This window comes from Anolis sagrei, chromosome 1 (assembly GCF_037176765.1).
Source record: "Anolis sagrei isolate rAnoSag1 chromosome 1, rAnoSag1.mat, whole genome shotgun sequence".
Classification (NCBI taxonomy): domain Eukaryota; kingdom Metazoa; phylum Chordata; class Lepidosauria; order Squamata; family Dactyloidae; genus Anolis; species Anolis sagrei.
In genome coordinates this window covers 4,837,188-4,858,028 of record NC_090021.1, presented here as the reverse complement: position 1 = coordinate 4,858,028, position 20,841 = coordinate 4,837,188, and the positions used below count along the sequence as shown (strand labels likewise).

Here is a 20,841-nt window from a genome sequence, read left to right as displayed (position 1 = left end):
TCTTCTTTGTTCAAGGATAAAGGAGATTTCTCTTCCGATATATGGTTAAATCTTCTTTTTCTGCTCACTTTCTCTTCAGATGTATGGATCTTTGTTTCACAGAAGACCCCTGGATATTCTGAACTCGCATCAGCTTCTACTGTCACATCCAGAGTTTGTTTTTCTTCAGCTTTCTCTTTTGATTTTATTTTATTGTCTTTGTCAAAAAGTTCGGCTGAGGTAATTTCTTTACGTGGAGCTGAAGGAAATACATCTTTTAAGGTCAAGGATTCCTCTTTCTCCTCAGAGTTTATCACTTGTCTTTCCAGACCTATTGTTTCTATACTCCCTTCACTGGCTCTCAAATAATCAGCCACTGGAATCGGCTCTGCTGCAGGGCTTGTTCCTCGTTTGCATGGTCTCTTCTGGCTGTACACTTCTGACTTTATATTTGGAACACCATCTTCAGCAATAAATCTATAGGGTTGTTCTTCTGCTCTTTGTTCCTGTTGAATTTCTCTGACTCCTCCTGTCTCCTTAATAAGCTCAGTAACCGTAGCGCTGGATTCTGGATTTTCATCTCCATCCTGTTGTATGGCAAAACACAGGGCTTTCTGTTCAAGGCTTTCATTGTTACATTCTTTCTCCCCATACGCCACCTTACAGAATTTAATCTCCTCAGCCAAATCATTTCCAATTAAACATTGATATGGTATGTCAGGACTGACTGCAAAATCCCACATACCCTTCCATCCTTTATATTCTATTGGCAAGGTCACCACGGGTGTTGGGATCGCGGGACCTAAACCTTTTAATTTTATTTCAGAGGTTGGCTGTTGGAATTTCTGAGGTATTATTTCAGGGTGCGCGATGCATACTTCGGAACCTGTATCTCTGAGTCCTTTCCTGTCTTTGTGATCAATAGAAATGGTTTCTAAGTAGTCCTTAGATGGGCTGCCTGACAGGATAAACAGACATTGTTTCTCTTGAGGCTCTGAGCTTGAACTCTCCTTTGAAACAGTATCTGCTTCTGCCCTTGGTGTTTCTTTCATTTTATTCACAAAGAGGGTTGTTTTCTCTTTCCTTAACAAGGGACATTGATATTTTAAATGATTCCATTCTCCACATTGAAAGCACCGTCGTTTTACCTCAGGAGCAGTTGGTCTTATTACACTCTGCCTCCTATAGGGGGTGTTTTCTATGTCAGCACCCTTTTCTTGCTGTGGGCGCTTTTGTTGTGAATAAAATGGCTGCCTGTTTATTCTTTTGTCATTTGGCAGATCTTCCCCTTTGAATCCTTCTTTCAAGGTTGTTATTTGATCCGCCATACCCGCTGCCTCTACAATCGTGGATGGCTTGCGATCTTGAATCACCCAACGAATTTCATAAGGAACTAATTGGAAAAATTGTTCCAATTTCAAAAGTTCCCTCAGCTGATGATAATCTTCTACCTCAGACGTCTTTATCCAACTATCGAACAGTTGAGACAATCTAGAGGCCACCTGAGCAAAACTTTGTGTTTTATCTTTCTTCAACGTCCTGAACTTAAATCTATAATATTCCGGAGTCAATCTAAACTCTTGTTGAATCTGTTTCTTAAACAGATCATAGTCTCTATAAGATTCTTCAGGCAACTGTCCATAAATCTGCAAAAGTTTCCCACTTATCTGTGGCCTAAGGTATGTCATCCATTTTTCCTTAGCCACTCCAAAATCACGACAACATCTTTCAAAAGATATTAGGAATTTCTCTGGACAATCGTCCTTGGTATATTTTGGGAATTTCTTCATCAAATCTGGGGTATCCCCTCCAGATCTCCCTTCCTGAACATCACTGGATGTTTGAGACAAAGTCAATCTTTGTTTTTCTAGCTCAAACTCCATTCTCTTCAATTCTAACTCCCGTTCAAATTCTCTCACTCTTTGTCTTTCTTCAAACTCTCTTTGTTTAGCCTCTCTCTCCATTTCTCTCTCTCTTTGTTTTTCTTTTGCCTCCATCTCCAAACGTTTCATCTCTAATTTGTACTTAAAAGCCATTTCTGACATAGGCACTGCCTCTGTCTCTGACTCAGAGCTCGAGCTTTCCCCTATGTCTCCCTCTCTTTCTTCAGCCAGCTTTCTCTGCCGCCTGGTAGCCATTTTTCAGCAACTTTTACCTCACAACTTATTTTAAAATTAAACTTAAGGCACTCGATTAGTTGTTACACGAATCCCGTCGTCTGCCACCAAAAATGTAAAGAAGCGTTAATCCCACCGCTTGTCAACCAAAAATGTAAAGAAGCAGCGCTAATCCCACTAGATGCCACCAAAAATTATGTGAGGAAGTATTAATCTTCTTTAATGTCACCAATATTCTGTGAGGAACCTTCTTTTAAATATCAATTAAGCTGCCACCAATATGTTTAGAGACGCTGGTTTATGTCTCTGTTTATCCTTAGTTGTGTTGTGAGGTGATTTTGGTAGTGTGGAATGCACCAAGTATAAAAGCAATGGAGGAGGCAGGTTTGAAATACAAAGAGAACAAGTTTTATTGTTAACAGAACGTAATTGTTGCAGTTTTGAGAGTTTGAACTTGGCACAAGGCTTGATGTTACAAAATGGCTGGTTTGAGATACATTCAGCCTTCTGAATGTTACAAATCTACAAACTCCTTCTTTAGTGAAGTGCTTATACTATTTCAGAGTTCCCTATTGTGAATGTCCACACTGTTTGCCCTATACTCGGAACAAACCACTGATCACCAGTCTTTCCTTACTGGCGATCCTTAAAACCCCCTCTGTTAGATTCTTTAACCTAAGTAATCTAACAAGGTAACACCTTCAGCTCTCTTGCTGAAGAAATATTCACAAATTCTAAGAACTGCTGAATTCTCACAGCTTCACAACAGAGCCCTAACTGGCTCTCCTCTTCCCCGGGTCTCTTCCACCGGACTAAACTACTTTCCCCAGAGTCCTTTCTTGACTCTGCTATTTCCCAGAGCCCTTAACTGGCTCTGCTCTTCTCCGGGTCTCCTCCACCGGACTGGAGCTTAACTGCCACTTTCAAACCTTTTTCTCCTTAAGCTCCGCCCACCTTCTCTGAGGCTTTGTCTTGTCACCATGGCAACCTATCCCTCACAGCTAGGCCATGGCAATAAATGTAGTACATAAATACAGTTTAAATACAGTATAATAAACACTCTATAATAAACATTTCTCTACACCACCAGTATTCAAATTTGGGCATATTGAGTATTTGAGCCAGATTTGGTCCAGTAAATTAGAATACATCCTGCTGCATATCAGATATTTACATTACTATTCATAACAGAAGCAAAATTACAGTTGTGACGTACCAATGAAAATAATTATATGGTTGGGGGTCAACCATATAATTATTGAGGAACAACATGAGGAACTATGTTAAGGGGTCATGGCAATAGGAAGGTTGAGAAACACTGCCATAAGGGGAGGAAAAGTGGGGGGGACATAACATGGGGTTCAGATACTAACAGTTAGGAGCATTGTCTCGTTGAAAAGTTCTGGGATAGGTAATATATAGAGAGAAGGATAGATCTGTCGCTGCAGTAATAAAAGTTGGATTGGTTGCAGCCATAAAGTAATTAGTTTATTTACATTCTATTTACAAAGACCAACACAGCACAAAGCAAGCACGTCTGCACTCCGGCAAAGACATCTCCGAAAGATGGCGATGGTAGTCTCCCCTTATCAGTAAATATCAGGCCTATCCAATTCCATTCTGATGACAAAAGTCCGGTCTCATCAGAGGAAGCAGGAAAACATTTCTACTGTCCTTTCTAGGATAATTTAAACCTCTGTGGTCTGTTAACGCTACACACGCTAGGCAGCTTTACAAACACACACTTTGAAATCTCCCAATTGATCAAATATAGTTCAACAAGATGTTGGGGCTACTCTAGAGGTTTGTTGGGACGGCAGAGGTCTGAGGAGGATCCAGAAGTGCTTCGCCTTTGGTGGCGGGAAAAATAGAACACGGACGGCGAAAGGCAAAGGAGGCATGCAAAATTAAGGTCTTTTGCCCTGCTTAGGGTGGGTGAAAGGATGACGAAGATCGATAGGTTTTCCCATTAATTCACTGGCAGTCGGTGGGCCCCTCCAGCAGTGGGAACTCCCTGCCGCAGGTGTCAGAACCCAGAAGAGCCAGACTCAGGAGTGTGTCCAAAATAAACAGTTTATTAAATCTAACAAAAGGACTCAGAGACACTTACTTCAGTGCCTCTGGTCAAAACTCAAAGGTAGTAGCAGTTATTAGCTCAAAAAACCAATTTAGAGGATAATCCGGATTATACAGAGATTGTTGCAATCCAGAGCAGGGAACGAGGCCCTAAGATAACTATCCACCACACTTGGCTGTGAAAAACAATCCTTTTTTATTGAAGAACAATGGTTACAAAATAAAGGAAAAATGCAAGTCAAAAGCCACAGCAAAATCAGCAAACATGAATTTAAATGGACAAAGCAAAACCAAAAGCCTCACTGGGAAATACTGGAATCTGTTAGCAATCCACTAACCGTACTTGATATCCTAGAAATCTTCCCAAACTATGGCCAGGGAACCGGGAGAACTGCCAAGGTCTTCATCAATTCTGAAACGATGCCTGAACTGAGGCAATCAGCCTGCCGTATTGCAATTAAAACTCAAGAATCGGTTCCGTGAACCGCCCTTCTGTTTTGAAGCCAATGTTTTTAATTCTTGAATTCGGGAGGATCGACGCAAACTGAGTGTTTTACTTCTGTCTTCCCAAATTTGGCCCCTTCCGTTGTCATTACAGTTAACAGGTGCAGAAGGGAGGGAAAGTTCAAGGTCTCCCTCTGAAACATTCTCATGAACACTGGTACTTTCATTTTCCAAATCTACAGAAGTTCCTTCCTCACTAATTTCAGGAGCATTGGCATCAAAAGGTACATTTCCACTAGCATCAGTAAATATACTTTCATTAGCATCAGGAGGAACAAACAGAGAATCAGGTTCAAGTTCAAACTCAGGCTGAACCCCAACAGAGATAAAATCCGGATTATAGTGTTCAAAGACACCCCAAATAACACAGCAGGTACAGAACAAGCAAACAAAGGTCCGTGAAGCAAAAGCCGTAGCCAGAAGTAGTCCAAAGTCCAAAGTTGCGAAGTTCCAAAGTCCACGTAGGCAGCGTTGTCGTTGTCAAAAACAATCCGAAGTCAAGGAAAGGAGAAGTCAGCACTCACGGGGATTCAAGCTGAGTTGAAGCACGAATGGAAACAGCAACATGCACATCCAGGACCCAACCCCAACACAAAAGTGGCAGCCACAAAACCCAAGGCACAAAACCAACACTTTGCCTTCTGCAAAGTTCTAACTCTTTGGTGCCTACTTTTATCTTACAACTCCTCAAGGGATGATGTGCTGGCCTCCACCCCATTGTTAACTCCCACAGCTGCCTTTGCATCTGCACCCATCCCTCCAATTCTGTTCATTTGTGGGATTAATATAACTCAAAAACCACTGGACGAATTGCTACCGGAACATGGCCATGCAGCCCAAAAAGCTCACAGCAACCCAGTGATTCTGGCCATGAAAGCCTTCGGCAATGCCGAATAATTGGTTTATACAATAAAGATGATACAGAATGGAATTATAGAGTAACTTTATTGTCATTGTACGTGGCAAAACCAAATTCAATGCTTTTCTCAGCACACATCACAAAACCAACACACCCGTCCCTCCACACCCCAACCACCACCACACAGCCCCCAATGCAACATCAATGCAAAACCACGGAGTTCTGTATACTCACAGCTCTAGGAGAAAAGCTATCTCTCATGTCAAATGTCTCTCTCTATATTATCTATATCTATAAATTTGTTAGGGGTGTCAAACGGAGCCACAAAACTCAAAACCCCCCCAACGAAACTTAACCAAAATTCCCATGCACATAACACAACCCACTAGGTACAAACGAATCGAATCAAAATGAAAAACAACACAACAACACACTCACAAAAGGACAAAACAAATGAGCATGCGCAATGGCGCAAAGTCCCCGGCGCGCGCGCGCACATGGCCGAACGGCCAACGCACCCTCTGCACCTCCCTCCCTCCCTCGCCCCGCCCCGCCCAGCATGAACACGTCACCTCACTTCCTTGCGGCACACACACACACACACGGCAGAACACCTCACCTCACTTCCCCGCGGCACACACACACACACACACACACGCCACAACACCTCACCTCACTTCCCTGCAGCACACACACACACGGCCAACGCACCCTCCGCACCTCCCTCCCTCCCTCGCCCCGCCCAGCACGAACACGTCATCTCCCTGCAGCACACACACACACACACACCTCACAACACCTCACCTCACTCCCCCGCGGCACACACACACACACACACACACCCCACAACACCTCACCTCACTTCCCCGCGGCACACACACACACACACGCCACAACACCTCACCTCACTTCCCTGCGGCACACACACACACGGCCAATGCACCTTTTGTACCTCCCTCCCTCGCCCCGCCCAGCACGAACACGTCATCTCACTTCCCTGCAGCACACACACACACACCTCACAACACCTCACCTCACTCCCCCGCGGCACACACACACACACCTCACAACACCTCACCTCACTTCCCCGCGGCACACACACACACACACACACACGCCACAACACCTCACCTCACTTCCCTGCGGCACACACACACACGGCCAATGCACCCTTTGTACCTCCCTCCCTCGCCCCGCCCAGCACGAACACGTCATCTCACTTCCCTGCAGCAGCACACACACACACACCTCACAACACCTCACCTCACTCCCCCGCGGCACACACACACACACACACACACACCCCACAACACCTCACCTCACACCCCCGCAACAATAATATATGACATGTTCCAGAGTAGGCAAATCAGACAATCTTCACATCAACAATGACAAAGAAACAGCAAGAAATACTGCATACCCAACAAGCATAAAGAAATTACATATATTAGAAACCAACATTTTCACGTTACTTTATTTTCCAGATCACAAGACTGGGCTACAGCAATGCGTGGCAGGGGACAGCTAGTCATCTATATATAAGTAAAAATGTAATGTTCGTTTGAGGGAATTAATAGAAAAACCACTGGACTAACTGATACCAAATTTGGACACAAGACACCAACTAAAGCACTTGAGGCTCAGGTGTCGGCGGTATCCGGGAGGGCCTTTGCACAACTGAGACTTGTGCGCCAGCTGCGACCGTACCTCGTGAAGGCAGATCTGGCCGGGGTGGTCCACGCCTTGGTCACCTCTAGAATGGATTACTGCAATGCGCTCTACGTGGGGCTGCCCTTGAGGACAGCTCGGAAACTTCAATTGGTCCAGCGGGCAGCAGCCAGGATGTTAACTGGGGCCCATTATCAAGAGAGGTCTACCCCTCTATTTAAGGAGCTCCACTGGCTGCCATTTATTTTCCGAGCCCAATTCAAGGTGCAGGTGCTCACCTACAAAGCCCTGAACGGTTTGGGACCACCCTACCTGCGGGACCGCATCTCCATTTACGAACCCACACGCTCACTCCGATCATCTGGGGAGGCCCTGCTCGTGATCCCACCCACGTCGCAAGCACGTTTGGTGGGGACACGGGACAGGGCCTTCTCTGTGGCGGCCCCCCGACTTTGGAATGCCCTTCCAAAAGATCTCCGACAGGCCCCTACTTTAGCAGTTTTCAGAAGGAATCTAAAAACCTGGCTGTTCCGATGTGCCTTTCCAGATTAGGAATTTCCCCTTTCCAAATCCTAGAAGCACTTTAGCCCATCAGATGTTACTGCACACCGCACCTTTAACCCATGTTCCTCCTGCCATCTCAGCATTTTAATCCCTGTACCCCATTGCGCCGGCCGAACCAGTTTTTAATTGTGTCTTGAGGTAGTTATTGTTGTTATTTTGCTTGATTGCTTGTTTTGCTTTGTTTAGTACTGTGTTATGTTTCTTATTGTATTGTGTTTTGAGGCTCCGGCCTGTGTAAGCCGCATCGAGTCCTGCGGGAGATGCTAGCGGGGTACAAATAAAGTTAATAATAATAATAATAAATAATAAAGCAATGTATGTCCTTCACTCAAAAAAAAATTAACTGGAAATAACTTAAACTCCTACAAACCTAAATGACTATACAGAGCATGCGTTAAAAGCACACCTTCCCCCTACCCTCCCTCTTGCACGAGGGGGAAAAGACCAACAGCTGAGAGAGAGACAGCTTGAGAGAGGGAGGGAAAGGTGGCCCGTATATCCCTCTTGCTACCCCCTGTATTTATTTATTTATTATTTTCACAGTTTTCTATACCGAGCTTCTCAACCTCACTGAGGGACTCAGCCCGGTTTCCAGCCATAAAAACCATATACACTCATTAAAATATCATATATCACAATTACAAAAACAACTTTAAAAACACTATATATAAAACTACAGTGGTCAGTCGTCCTACATCAACTTCCATCCAGGGTCCTAGGGTGTTGTCTCATTCATCGAAGGCCTGACTCCACAGCCACGTCTTCACCCGTTTCCTAAATGTTAGGATGGATGGGGCGGTTCTGGCCTCCAGAGGGAGAGAGTCCCAGAGTCGTGGGGCCACCACCGAGAAAGCCCTGTCCCTCGTCCCCACCAGGCGCGCTGGCGAGGGCGGTGGGACCGAGAGCAGGGCCCCTCCAGATGATCTTAATAATCTTGATGGTTCGTAGAGGAGAATACGTTCGGAGAGGGAAACAGGGCCAGAGTCGTTTAGGGCTTTATAGGTCAACACCCCCTGCCTCTCCCTTCCCAAAGTATTCAGAGAGAGGGAGGGAGAGAAGGAGGGAGGGAGAGAGAGGACACCCTCCTCTAGATCCACCCTCTCCCTTTCTTTCCTTCCATTCCTTTCCTTTCCCTCTTAGAATCATAGAATCATAGAATCAAAGAGTTGGAAGAGACCTCATGGGCCATCCAGTCCAACCCCCCGCCAAGAAGCAGGAATATTGCATTCAAATCACCCCTGACAGATGGCCATCCAGCCTCTGCTTAAAAGCCTCCAAAGAAGGAGCCTCCACCACACTCCGGGGCAGAGAGTTCCACTGCTGAACGGCTCTCACAGTCAGGAAGTTCTTCCTCATGTTCAGATGGAATCTCCTCTCTTGTAGTTTGAAGCCATTGTTCCGCGTCCTAGTCTCCAAGGAAGCAGAAAACAAGCTTGCTCCCTTCTCCCTGTGGCTTCCTCTCACATATTTATACATGGCTATCATATCTCCTCTCAGCCTTCTCTTCTTCAGGCTAAACATGCCCAGTTCCCTAAGCCGCTCCTCATAGGGCTTGTTCTCCAGACCCTTGATCATTTTTGTCGCCCTCCTCTGGACACATTCCACCTTGTCAATATCTCTCTTGAATTGTGGTGCCCAGAATTGGACACAATATTCCAGATGTGGTCTAACCAAAGCAGAATAGAGCAAGGGTAGCATTACTTCCTTAGATCTAGACACTAGGTTCCTATTGATGCAGGCCAAAATCCCATTGGCTTTTTTTGCCGCCACATCACATTGTTGGCTCATGTTTAACTTGATCCCCACGAGGACTCCAAGATCTTTTTCACACGTACTGCTCTCGAGCCAGGCGTCCCCCATTCTGTATCTTTGCATTTCGTTTTTCCTGCCAAAGTGGAGTATCTTGCATTTGTCACTGTTGAACTTCATTTTGTTAGTTTTGGCCCATCTCTCTAATCTGTCAAGATCGTTTTGAATCCTGCTCCTGTCCTCTGGACTATTGGCTCTCCCTCCCAATTTGGTGTCGTCTGCAAACTTGATGATCCTGCCTTCTAGCCCTTCATCTAAGTCATTAATAAAGATGTTGAACAGGTCCGGGCCCAGGACGGAACCCTGCGGCACTCCACTCGTCACTTCTTTCCAAGATGAAGAGGAAGCATTAGTGAGCACTCTCTGTGTTCGTCCACTTAACCAATTACAGATCCACCTCACCGTAGTTTTGCCGGGTCTTGGCTGTCAGCAGCATGGAGGTGCCTCTGCTGGGCTGCTGGAAACTCACACAAGAGGGATTCTGTGTGTGTGTGTGTGCCAAGAAAGCTCGTCCATATTGAGTTATGGGAAGGAATTTTGGGAAATAAAGTCCAGTATTCAAAGCAAGGACAAAAACGTACGCTCTGTGAGTTAGGAAAGTCTGTTCAGGAAGGCACAATCAAAATGTGACTGTTATGATAATTTGGTTATAATTAACTGCTATTGTTTTAACTCTGTATGTATTTATGGTTTTATAATGTGTTATTGATTGTGGCATCAAATTGCTGCCTTTGTTAGCCTCTCTGAGTCCCGTCTCCCCCGGCGGGTTGAAAGGGCGGGGTAAAAACGCTGTAAATAAATAAATAAAACATTCCCGAAAGATGGCCATCCATTTTTACTTTATAGCAACCCCGGGGTATAATATATCTACAATAATAATATCTATATATCTATCATAGTAATATCTATAAGTCTATAATCTACATATATATGCATATATGTCTATGATATCTATATGTCTATAACAATATCTAGATGTCTATAGTATCTGTATAGAATCATAGAGTTGGAAGAGACCTCATGGGCCATCCAGTCTAACCCCATTCTGCCAAGAAGCAGGAATATTGCATTCAAATCACCCCTGACAGATGGCCATCCAGCCTCATAGAATCATAGAATCAAAGAGTTGGAAGAGACCTCATGGGCCATCCAGTCCAACCCCATTCTGCCAAGAAGCAGGAATATTGCATTCAAATCACCCCTGACAGATGGCCACCCAGCCTCTGTTTCAAAGCTTCCAAAGAAGGAGCCTCCACCACACTCTGGGGCAGAGAGTTCCACTGCTGAATGGCTCTCACAGTCAGGAAGTTCTTCCTCGTGTTCAGATGGAATCTCCTCTCTTGTAGTTTGAAGCCATTGTTCCACGTCCTAGTCTCCAGGGAAGCAGAAAACAAGCTTGCTCCCTCCTCCCTGCGGCTTCCTCTCACATATTTATACATGGCTATCATATCTCCTCTCATCCTTCTCTTCTTCAGGCTAAACATGCCCAGCTTCTTAAGCCACTCCTCATAGGGCTTGTTCTCCAGACCCTTGATCATTTTAGTCGCCCTCCTCTGGACGCATTCCAGCTTGTCAATATCTCTCTTGAATTGTGGTGCCCAGAATTGGACACAATATTCCAGGTGTGGTCTAACCAAAGCAGAATAGAGCATGGGTAGCATGACTTCCCTAGATCTAGACACTAGGCTCCTCTTGATGCAGGCCAAAACCCCATTGGCTTTTTTTGCCGCCACATCACATTGTTGGCTCATGTTTAACTTGTTGTCCATGAGGACTCCAAGATCTTTTTCACACGTACTGCTTTCGAGCCAGGCGTCACCCATTCTGTATCTATGTCTGTAATAATAATGTCTATATGCTAATAATAATATCTATATGTCTATAATTATATCTGTCAGTCAATAATACCTATACATCTATAATAGTAACACCTATATGCCTATAATATCTATGTCTATAATAATAATATCTATATATCTATAATAATAAAAATAATATCTATATGCCTATAATAATATGTCTATAATAATAACAACAATAATAATACCTATATAATATCTTTGAACTGGGTTATATGGCAGTGTGGACTAAGGCAACCCAGAGCCCTTCCACACATCCATATAACCCTTTGGCCTCAAGGAGACGGAAATGCGCCTATATTAGGTTGACACTTTGCCACTTCAGTTGTGTATTGATAGATTAGAAACCAGCTCTTCCTCTTTTCTTTCTTTCCCATTTCTCCAAAATGTGCCACAGCAACACGTGGCTGGATACAGCTAGTATTATATAATATAGTATTATATTGAATATCTTATATGAGGTTGTTGAACCTCTGGTTTGCTAGTTAAACTAAATTACTGTGTCACAAAAAGATGTATATCTAATAAGTGTTTCATCAACATGAAAAGTCTGGAAAGCTCTATCTGGGAAACTCTCTTTGGGGTCAAACACCACTGTTCTCTCCAGTGTGGATTCCACGTCTATGTTGATTTCTACTCTCAGAGAAGCTTTTCCCACACACTATGTGTTTATAGGGTTTCTCCCCAGTGTGACTCCTTTGATGTGAACGTAGATGTGCACTCTGAGTGAAGCTCTGCCCGCACTCCAGGCATGTATAGGGTTTCTCCCCAGTATGAATCCTTTGATGTGAACGTAGACTTCCACTCTGAGTGAAGCTCTTTCCACACTCCAGGCATGTATAGGGTTTCTCCCCAGTGTGAGTCCTTTGATGGCTACGTAGACCTGAACTATGAATGAAGCTCTTTCCACACTCCAGGCATTTATAGGGTTTCTCCAGAGTGTGAGTCCTTTGGTGTGAGCGTAGACCTGAATGATGAGTGAAGGTCTTTCCACACTCCAGGCATGTATAGGGTTCCTCCTCAGTGTGAATCCTTTGATGTGAACGTAGACTTCCACTTGTAATGAAGCTCTGCCCACACTCCAGGCATGTATAGGGTTTCTCCCCAGTGTGAGTCCTTTCATGTAACCGTAGACCTGAACTCTGAGTGAAGCTCTGCCCACACTCCAGGCATGTATAGGGTTTCTCCCCGGTGTGAATCCTTTGATGTGAATGTAGATTTGAACTGTGAGTGAAGCTCTTTCCGCACTCCAGGCATTTATAGGGTTTCTCCCCCCTGTGAGTCCTTTGATGTGAACGTAGAATTGAACTCTGAGAGAAGCTCTGCCCACACTCCATGCATGTATAGGGTTTCTCCCCAGTGTGAATCCTCTGATGTAATCGTAGACCTGAACTCTGAGTGAAGCTCTGCCCACACTCCAGGCATGTATAGGGTTTCTCCCCAGTGTGAATCCTTTGATGTGAATGTAGATTTGAACTGTGAGTGAAGCTCTTTCCACACTCCAGGCAAGTATAGGGTTTCTCCCCCGTGTGAATCCTTTGATGTAAACGTAGAAATGATCTCTGAGCGAAGCTCTTTCCACACTCCAGGCATGTATAGGGTTTCTCCCCCGTGTGAGTCCTTTGATGTCGCTTCAGATCACACCTCCAAGTGAAACTCTTCCGACATTCCAGGCATATAAATGCTTTCTCCTCCATGTCTGCCATGATATCGGTGTTTAATTGCAATACAGATCATTCAGTCTTCTTTTTTTCCTTCCTTGTCTGTATGTGAGGTCAAGATTTCAGCAAGACCCTCACCTGGAGAGAGGTTCTTATTCCTATATTGATTTCATTGCTGCATCCAAGGGGTGGCTCCATAGAATCTTCATTTCCCTGGTTAAGAAAGAAGTAAAAGATCAAAGATGAAGGTGAAAAACTTTCTTTACCTCCACAATTTCCCCCTTTCCCTTCATGGGTTATGTTGAAAATGGAAATATCCAGAAATGCAAACATCAAGGTCTTCAGAGTTTCTGTTGGACAATGAAGCAAGTGGAGTGTCTCTATCCCTGTGGAATAATGTCCAGGGTGGGAGAAAGAACCCTTGTCTGCTTGAAGTAGGTATGAATCCCCCAGCATTTCTGCGTTTTCAAATAAGATTCTGTGTCCAGCACTCAGAAACATGAGAACTCCAGACAGCAAGCAATCAGGTGCCAGTTAACACCTCCCAAAACAGAGGTTTCCTCCAGGCAACAGAGGCCAGGCCACCTCTCTGCAGATATCCTCACTGATTGACTTTGAAGACTTCATGTCTACGCGAATGCTAATTCAAACTTGCTAATTGCAACATTTACACTTGCTTCAAATAGACAAGGGTTCGTTCTCCCACACTGGATATTCCACAGGAATATATACACCACTTTCTTCACTGCCAAGAAGAACCTCTGAAGGTGCCATTAGCCACAGGTGCAGGCAAAACTTCAGGAGAGAATGCTGCTGGAACATGGCCAGACAGCCAAAAAATGTACAGCAACCCAGTGATTCCGGCCATGAAAGCCTTCAACAAAACATTATTAAAAGTAGTTTCTTCATATCTAAATGAGGTCTGGTGTGTAGTTTTTCCAAAGCACAGAACCTGAAACTGTAACTTGAGTGTGCCTTTTCCCTAAAGTGCATATATAAGGGGGAGTCAGTATTGCCATTCTTAATCCGAGAACGGTGTTCATACATTCTAGTTCTCAGGGGCCTGGTGGTCATCCCAATGTACAATAGGTTGTAGGGACACTGAATTGCATATATTACATTCTCTGAAGAGCACGTTGTATGATCTTGTAGGGAAACTGTGATATTACTAGTTGGATGTGTGAAATACTTTGTGTTTAACATTTGGCTACAGCAGTCCCAATGCCTGCATGCAAAGTTTCCCTTAATTGTTTCTTGGGGGTCTGTCTTCCATGTTATAAAATCCGAATGAATCATAATGTCCCACAAATTTCCTCTATATTGTGTTTCTAAGTAATAAACCTGTCATATGACCTCATATCTGAAGTTTCAAAATCAATAACATAATACTTTGTGCACCTTAAAATATTAACGCAACCAAGTCTGAATTTGCGAATCCCGTCCAGTCCAAGGTCTCTTCACTGAGAATTCTCACGAATCATTATAGCTGATGCTCAGCCAGCTGCCCGAATGCTTGGTCCCAGAGCCAAGGCTTGAGTTTTTTCCTGAAGAAGAGGAGAGATGCAGTCGCCCTGATTTCACTGGGGAATGCATATTATCAGAATATGTCAAAATATGTAATGTGTTTTAAATGTAATTTCATGTAGTTGTAATATGGATGCCACAAGATTATATTCCTGTGATATATGTTTATGTTTGAGGCTGTGAGATAGTAGCCCTGAAATACTCTGAGCTGAGTTGTGAAAAAAATTAGGGAGTATCTGATATCTGCCAAACAGCCAAGCAGCTGCAGAATTGTTTACTTTTCTACTTCCTTTTTTCTGCCTACTGTATTCTTCATATGTTGTCACTTACTGGAATAGATGTGTTTTGAACTGCTCTAAATAAATTAAACCTGCTTTATAACCAGAAGTCTCCAGAGTCCATGATTTCTACCAAGCCTGTGCAAAACTTCCGCTAAACGCTAACACATTCCACAGACCGGGGGGCCACCACCAAGAAGGCTCTTTCTTTCATCTCTGCCAATCGCGCTTGCTACTACCCTATCTTTTTAATTATTATTGCACTAGTCCACCCGTCCATGACGATAAAATGAATTTGCTACTGGTTGTTTTTTTTGTTTTTGTTTTTTGTTTTGTTGCTGTTTTGATGCCTGATTTATATATTGTTATACTGTTGTTGGTTTTATTTTGTTTCACACTGTTGTTTGCTTTTTCATGTGTTTTTAACTGTGTTGATTGGGCTTGGCTCCATGTAAGCTGCACCAAGTCCCTTTGGCGAGATGGAGTGGGGGGTACAAAACTGTAAAGTTGTTGTTGTTGTTGTTATTATTATTATTATTATTATTATTTGTATAAAATCTGTATGTCTGTATGCCCAATGACATTCTTTGTGTAAAAGTGTAAACGTTGTGTAATATAATGTCCCCTTTCACACTGGAAATTGCAATAAAAAGAATCTATGCTTAAAAACAGGGGTCTACAAACATTTTAAACAGAGGGCCAGGTCACAGTCCCTCAAACTGTTGGAGGACCAGATTATGATTTGAATAAAATATGAATGAATTCCTATGCACACTGCACATATCTTATTAGTAATGCAAAAAACCACTTAATACAACAATTAAAATGAAGAACAATTTTAACAAATATAAACTTATTAGTATTTCAATGGGAAGTGTGGGCCTGTTTTTGGCTGATGAGATAGGAATTGTTGTTGTGTACTTTCAAGTTGTTTCAGACTTAGGTTGACCCTGAGCAAGGGCCGGGTAAATGACCTTGGAGGGGTGTATCTGGCCCCCGGGCCTTAGTTTGAGGACCCCTGCTTTAATGCATAGGTTCTTTTTATTGGGCCAAAACTAACAAAATGAAGTTCAACAGTGACAAATGCAAGATACTCCACTTAGGCAGAAAAAAAATTAAATGCAAAGATACAGAATGAGGGACGTGTGAAAAAGATCTTGGAGTCCTCGTGGACAACAAACAAGTTAAACATGAACCAACAATGTGATGCGGCAGCAAAAAAGCCGACGGCATCCATAGGAGTCTAGTGTCCAGATCCAGGGAAGTCAGCTCCTCCTTGTCTCCTGCATATGTCATCAGTTGCCCCCCCCCCCCCCCCGCGCGCGCACCATCTGCTGCTCTGGGCCAGAGTGAAGAGAGAGGAGGCCAGGGGACAGTTCCGCCATGTCTCCTGTGCTATGCTAATAATATAATATAATATAATATAATATAATATAATATAATATAATATAATATAATATAATATAATATAATATAATATTATATTATATTATATTATAATATAATATAATAATATATCTATGTATATCATAAAAGTCAGTGTTTATATGTGGAGGGAGGAAGTGAGGTGTATGTGGCAGCGTTCTGATTGGCTGCCACTGTGGTACAATTTGCATATGGTCTCTGATTGGCCACCCTCAACATTCCGAAGTAGCAGAGGGAAAAGGAAAGGGGCCTGAAGCTGTCAGGAATTGTGGAAGTTGAAGTCCAAAATATCTTGTGGCCCCCAACAATGAAAGAACAAGACCAAACCTGGCACACAGACCCCCCCCCCCCCCACAAGACCTCTACATCCTGGTGCAGTTTGAGGGAGGATGGACCATGGATGATGGGACTTGCAGTACTTTAACTCACTACCTTAGAGCACTGTGGCCCACACCAATGATGGATCAGGACCAAACCTGTCACACAGAGGCCCAATGGCCCACTTTAAAACCTGGTGTGGTTTAGGGCAAGATGGGCCATGAATGATGGGATTTCCAGTACCTTCACCCGATTCACTTCCTATAGAGCATTGTAGCCCCTACAAATCACAGACCAGGCCCAAACTTGGCACACAGGGTACTCATGGCCCACTCTACATCCTCATGCAGTTTTAAGAGGGACGGACTATGGATGATGGGACTTGCAGTACCCTTACTCATTTACTAAAACCACTGTGACCCTCATCCAATGACTGATCAAGACCAAATTGGCACACAAAGCCCTCATGATCCACTCTACATCCTGCTGCAGTTTGGAGGGTGGACCATGGATGATGGGACTTGGAGTACCTTCACTCACTTACTGAAAACAATGCAACTGTCATCCAATGACCAATAAAAACCAAACTTGGCATATGGAACCGCCATTACCCACTTTCCCTAATAACCCAGGCAGCGCCGGGTCTCCAAGGTAGTATATAATAAAAGAGTTTGTATGTATATGTATGTATGCGGAGGGCGGATGTAGGTGTATGTGGCAGCTTTCTGATTGGCTGCCACTGTGGTACAATTTGCATATGGTCTCTGATTGGCCAGCCTCAACATTCCAACATGCTCAAGTGGCTGAGAGGGGAAAGGAAATTTGCATATGGTTTCTGATTGGCCAGCCTCAAGATTCTAACATTCTCAAGTGGATGACAGGGGAATTCTGGGCACCACAATTGAAGGGAGAGGTTGACGCTAAGCTGGAATGTTTCCAGAGGAGGGCGACTAAAATGATCAATGGTTTGGAGAACAAGCCCCATGAGGAGCGGTTTAAAGAGCTGGGCATGTTTAGCATGCAGAAGAGAAGGCTGAGAGGAGACATGATGAGAGCCATGTATAAGTACGTGAGGGGAAGTCCTAGGGAGGAGGAAGAAGGCTTGTTTTCTGCTGCCCTGGAGACTAGGACGCAATGGAACAATGGCTTCAAAAGACAGGAAAGGATGGATACTCCACCTGAACATGAGGAAGACAGCTAATGTTCAGGTGGAGAGCTAACAGTGAGAGCTGTTCAGCAGTGGAACTCTCTGCCCTGGAGGGAATGTGGTGGAGGCTGGATGGCCATCTGTCGGGGGTGCTTTGATTCTAATCTCCAGGGCAGCAGAAAACAAGCCTGCTCCTTCCTCCACAGGACTTCCCCTGACCTCTGTCTCCTCTCTCACCTCCCAACAAAGGATTCCCCCAGGCAGCAAGAAGCCACACCTTGAAACCTGCTAGGCCATTCAATGCTAATGAAGGTGGCCAACGGCAGCATCACACTTGCCTCAAGCAGGCAAGAGTGCTTCCTCCCACCCTGGGCATCATTCCACAGGGAAGTTTTCCTGGCTGCCTGGCCAAGAAGCATTCTCTTCTGACATTTCGCCCACATCTATGTGAGCCCTGTTGGAAACTAGGCTAGTGAAGGCTACATATATCCCTGTGGAATGATGTCCAGGGTGGGAGAAAGAACTCTTGTTTGCTTGAGGCAAGTGTGATAGTTGCCCTTGGCCACCTTGATTAGCATTGAATAGCCTTGCAGCTTCAAAGCCTGGCTGCTTCCTGCCTGGGGGAATTGTTTACTGAGGTGTTAGCTTCCTACCACCCTCGACATTATTCCACGGGATATATATAAACCTCCCTTGCCTCGACGAATAGCCTTGCAGCTTCAAAGCCTGGCTGCTTCCTGCCTGGGAGAATTCTTTACTGAGAGGCGTTAGCTTCCTCCCACCCTCGACATTATTCCATGGGATATATATATAAACCTCCCTTGCCTCACCAAATAGCCTTGCAGCTTCAAAGCCTGGCTGCTTCCTGCCTGGGGGAATTGTTTACTGAGAGGCGTTACCTTCCCTCCACCCTTGACATTATTCCACAGGGATGTATATAAACATCCCTTGCCTCGTTGAATAGCCTTGCAGCTTCAAAGCCTGGCTGCTGTCTGCCTGGGGGAATTGTTCACTGAGAGGCGTTAGCTTCCTCCCACCCTCGACATTATTCCATGGGATATATATATAAACCTCCCTTGCCTCATTGAATAGCCTTGCAGCTTCAAAGCCTGGCTGCTTCCTGCCTGGGGGAATTCTTAAATAGTTTTTATTTAATTTTGAAAGAAAGAGGGGATCTCGGGATGTGGATTTTGGGGGAAAGAGGGTGGAACGTTTGGGGAGCGGGAAGGAATACTATCTAGGGAGGGGAAAAATAAAAAGAAAGAATCCTATTGCTATAGGGGACAAAAAGTGAAGGTAGAAAAATTTAGGAAATAAAAAAAATAAAGGGGGGAAATGGAATGGGGAGAGAAAAAAAAGAAAAAAAGTGGGGAAAAATCATGAAAAAGTAAAAATAGAAAAAGGACAGAAAAAAATTATTTAGAAAAAAAATAAAAATTAAAAAGTTATTGGTTGTTGACTTCCGAAAGTCCTTCCAAAACTACAACTCCCAGAAGATTATTATCAGTATTATTATTGGGTTGTTGTGAATTTTCCAGGCTGCCTGGCCATATTTCAGAAGCATTCTCTCCTGACATTTCACCCACATCTATGGCAGGCGTGCTCAGAGGTTGGGAGGTCTGTGGGAAACTAGGCCAGTGGGGTTACTATACCTGTGGAATAATGTCCAGGGTGGGAGAAGGAACTCTTGTCTGTTGGAGGTAGTTGTGAATGTTTCCATTGGCCACCTTGATTAGCATTTAATGGCCTTGCAGGGTGCTAGAAACAACATCATACGAAAGCTGACTGGCACAACCTGGGGATCACAACCAGATACAGTGAAGACATCTGCCCTTGCGCTATGCTACTCTGCTGCTGAGTACGCATGCCCAGTGTGGAACACATCTCACCACACTAAAAACAGTGGATGTGGCTCTTAATGAGATATGCTGCATTATCACAGGGTGTCTGCGCCCTACACCACTGGAGAAATTACACTGCTTAGCCGGTATTGCACCACCTGACATCCGCCGGAAAGTAGCAGCCAATAGTGAAAGGACCAAGGCAGAGACATCTCTAGCTCATCCCCTGTTTGGGTATCAGCCAGCACGTCAACGACTTAAATCAAGACATAGTTTTCTTAGATCTACAGAGACACTCGCTGGAACACCTCAGCAAGCGAGAGTCCAAAAGTGGCAGGCTCAAACCCAGAACCTCAATCAATGGCTGGTACCAAATGAGACTCCCCCCTGGGCACACAGAAGACTGAGCGACTTGGAAGGCGCTGAACAGACTGCGCTCTGGCACCACGAGATGCAGAGCCAACCTCGAGAAATGGGGCTACAAAGTGGAATCCTCAGCATGCGAGTGCGGAGAAAGAGCAAACCACTGACCACCTGCTGCAATGCAACCTGAGCCCTGCCACATGCACAATGGAGGATCTTCTTGCGGCAACACCAGAGGCACTCCAAGTGGCCAGATACTGGTCAAAGGACATTTAACCAAATACCAAATTTGCAAAATCTGTGTTTTTTTTTCTTTTTCTTTTTAATCTCTGTGTTTGTTTTGCTCTGTTAGAATTGTAATACAATGGTATGGTTGCTGATGACACAATAAATACCTAGCAGCTTCAAAGCCTGGCTGCTTCTTGCCTGGGGGAATCCTTTTGTTGGGAGGTGTTAGCTGGCCCTGATTGTAACATTATACCTGTGGAATAATGTCCAGGGTGGGAGAAGGAACTCTTGTCTGTTGGAGGTAGTTGTGAATGTTTCCATTGGCCACCTTGATTAGCATTTAATGGCCTTGCAGCTTCAAAGCCTGGATGCTTCATACTTATCATGATTGTTATTATTATTATTATGGCTGTCTGCCCCCCTTTTCTCTCTTCCGAAGGGGACTCAAAGCGGGTGGACAGCCTCCCCTCAGCAGACAATAGGAAATAGATGCAAACCTTCCAAGAGGACCAGAGAGGAAGGCCTTCTTCCTGGGCAGAGGGAGGCTGGAGAGGCTTCTTCTTCTCGGAGCTGCCATCCACACAAACAGGCCCCAAAAGGAAGGCCTGTCTGCGCCTGCGC

At 44.4% G+C, this 20,841-nt stretch overlaps 1 protein-coding gene across 1 annotated transcript; it reads right to left on the bottom strand.

Moving 5' to 3' along the window:
• Positions 1–11,310: 11,310 nt before the first annotated feature.
• LOC132761676 (zinc finger protein 135-like) lies at positions 11,311–13,406 on the bottom strand. Its single transcript, XM_067461570.1, has one exon. It carries the CDS (start codon positions 13,139–13,141, stop codon positions 12,020–12,022), a length of 1,122 nt encoding a protein of 373 aa, XP_067317671.1. The 5' UTR covers positions 13,142–13,406; the 3' UTR covers positions 11,311–12,019.
• Between the last annotated feature and the right edge of the window lie 7,435 nt (positions 13,407–20,841).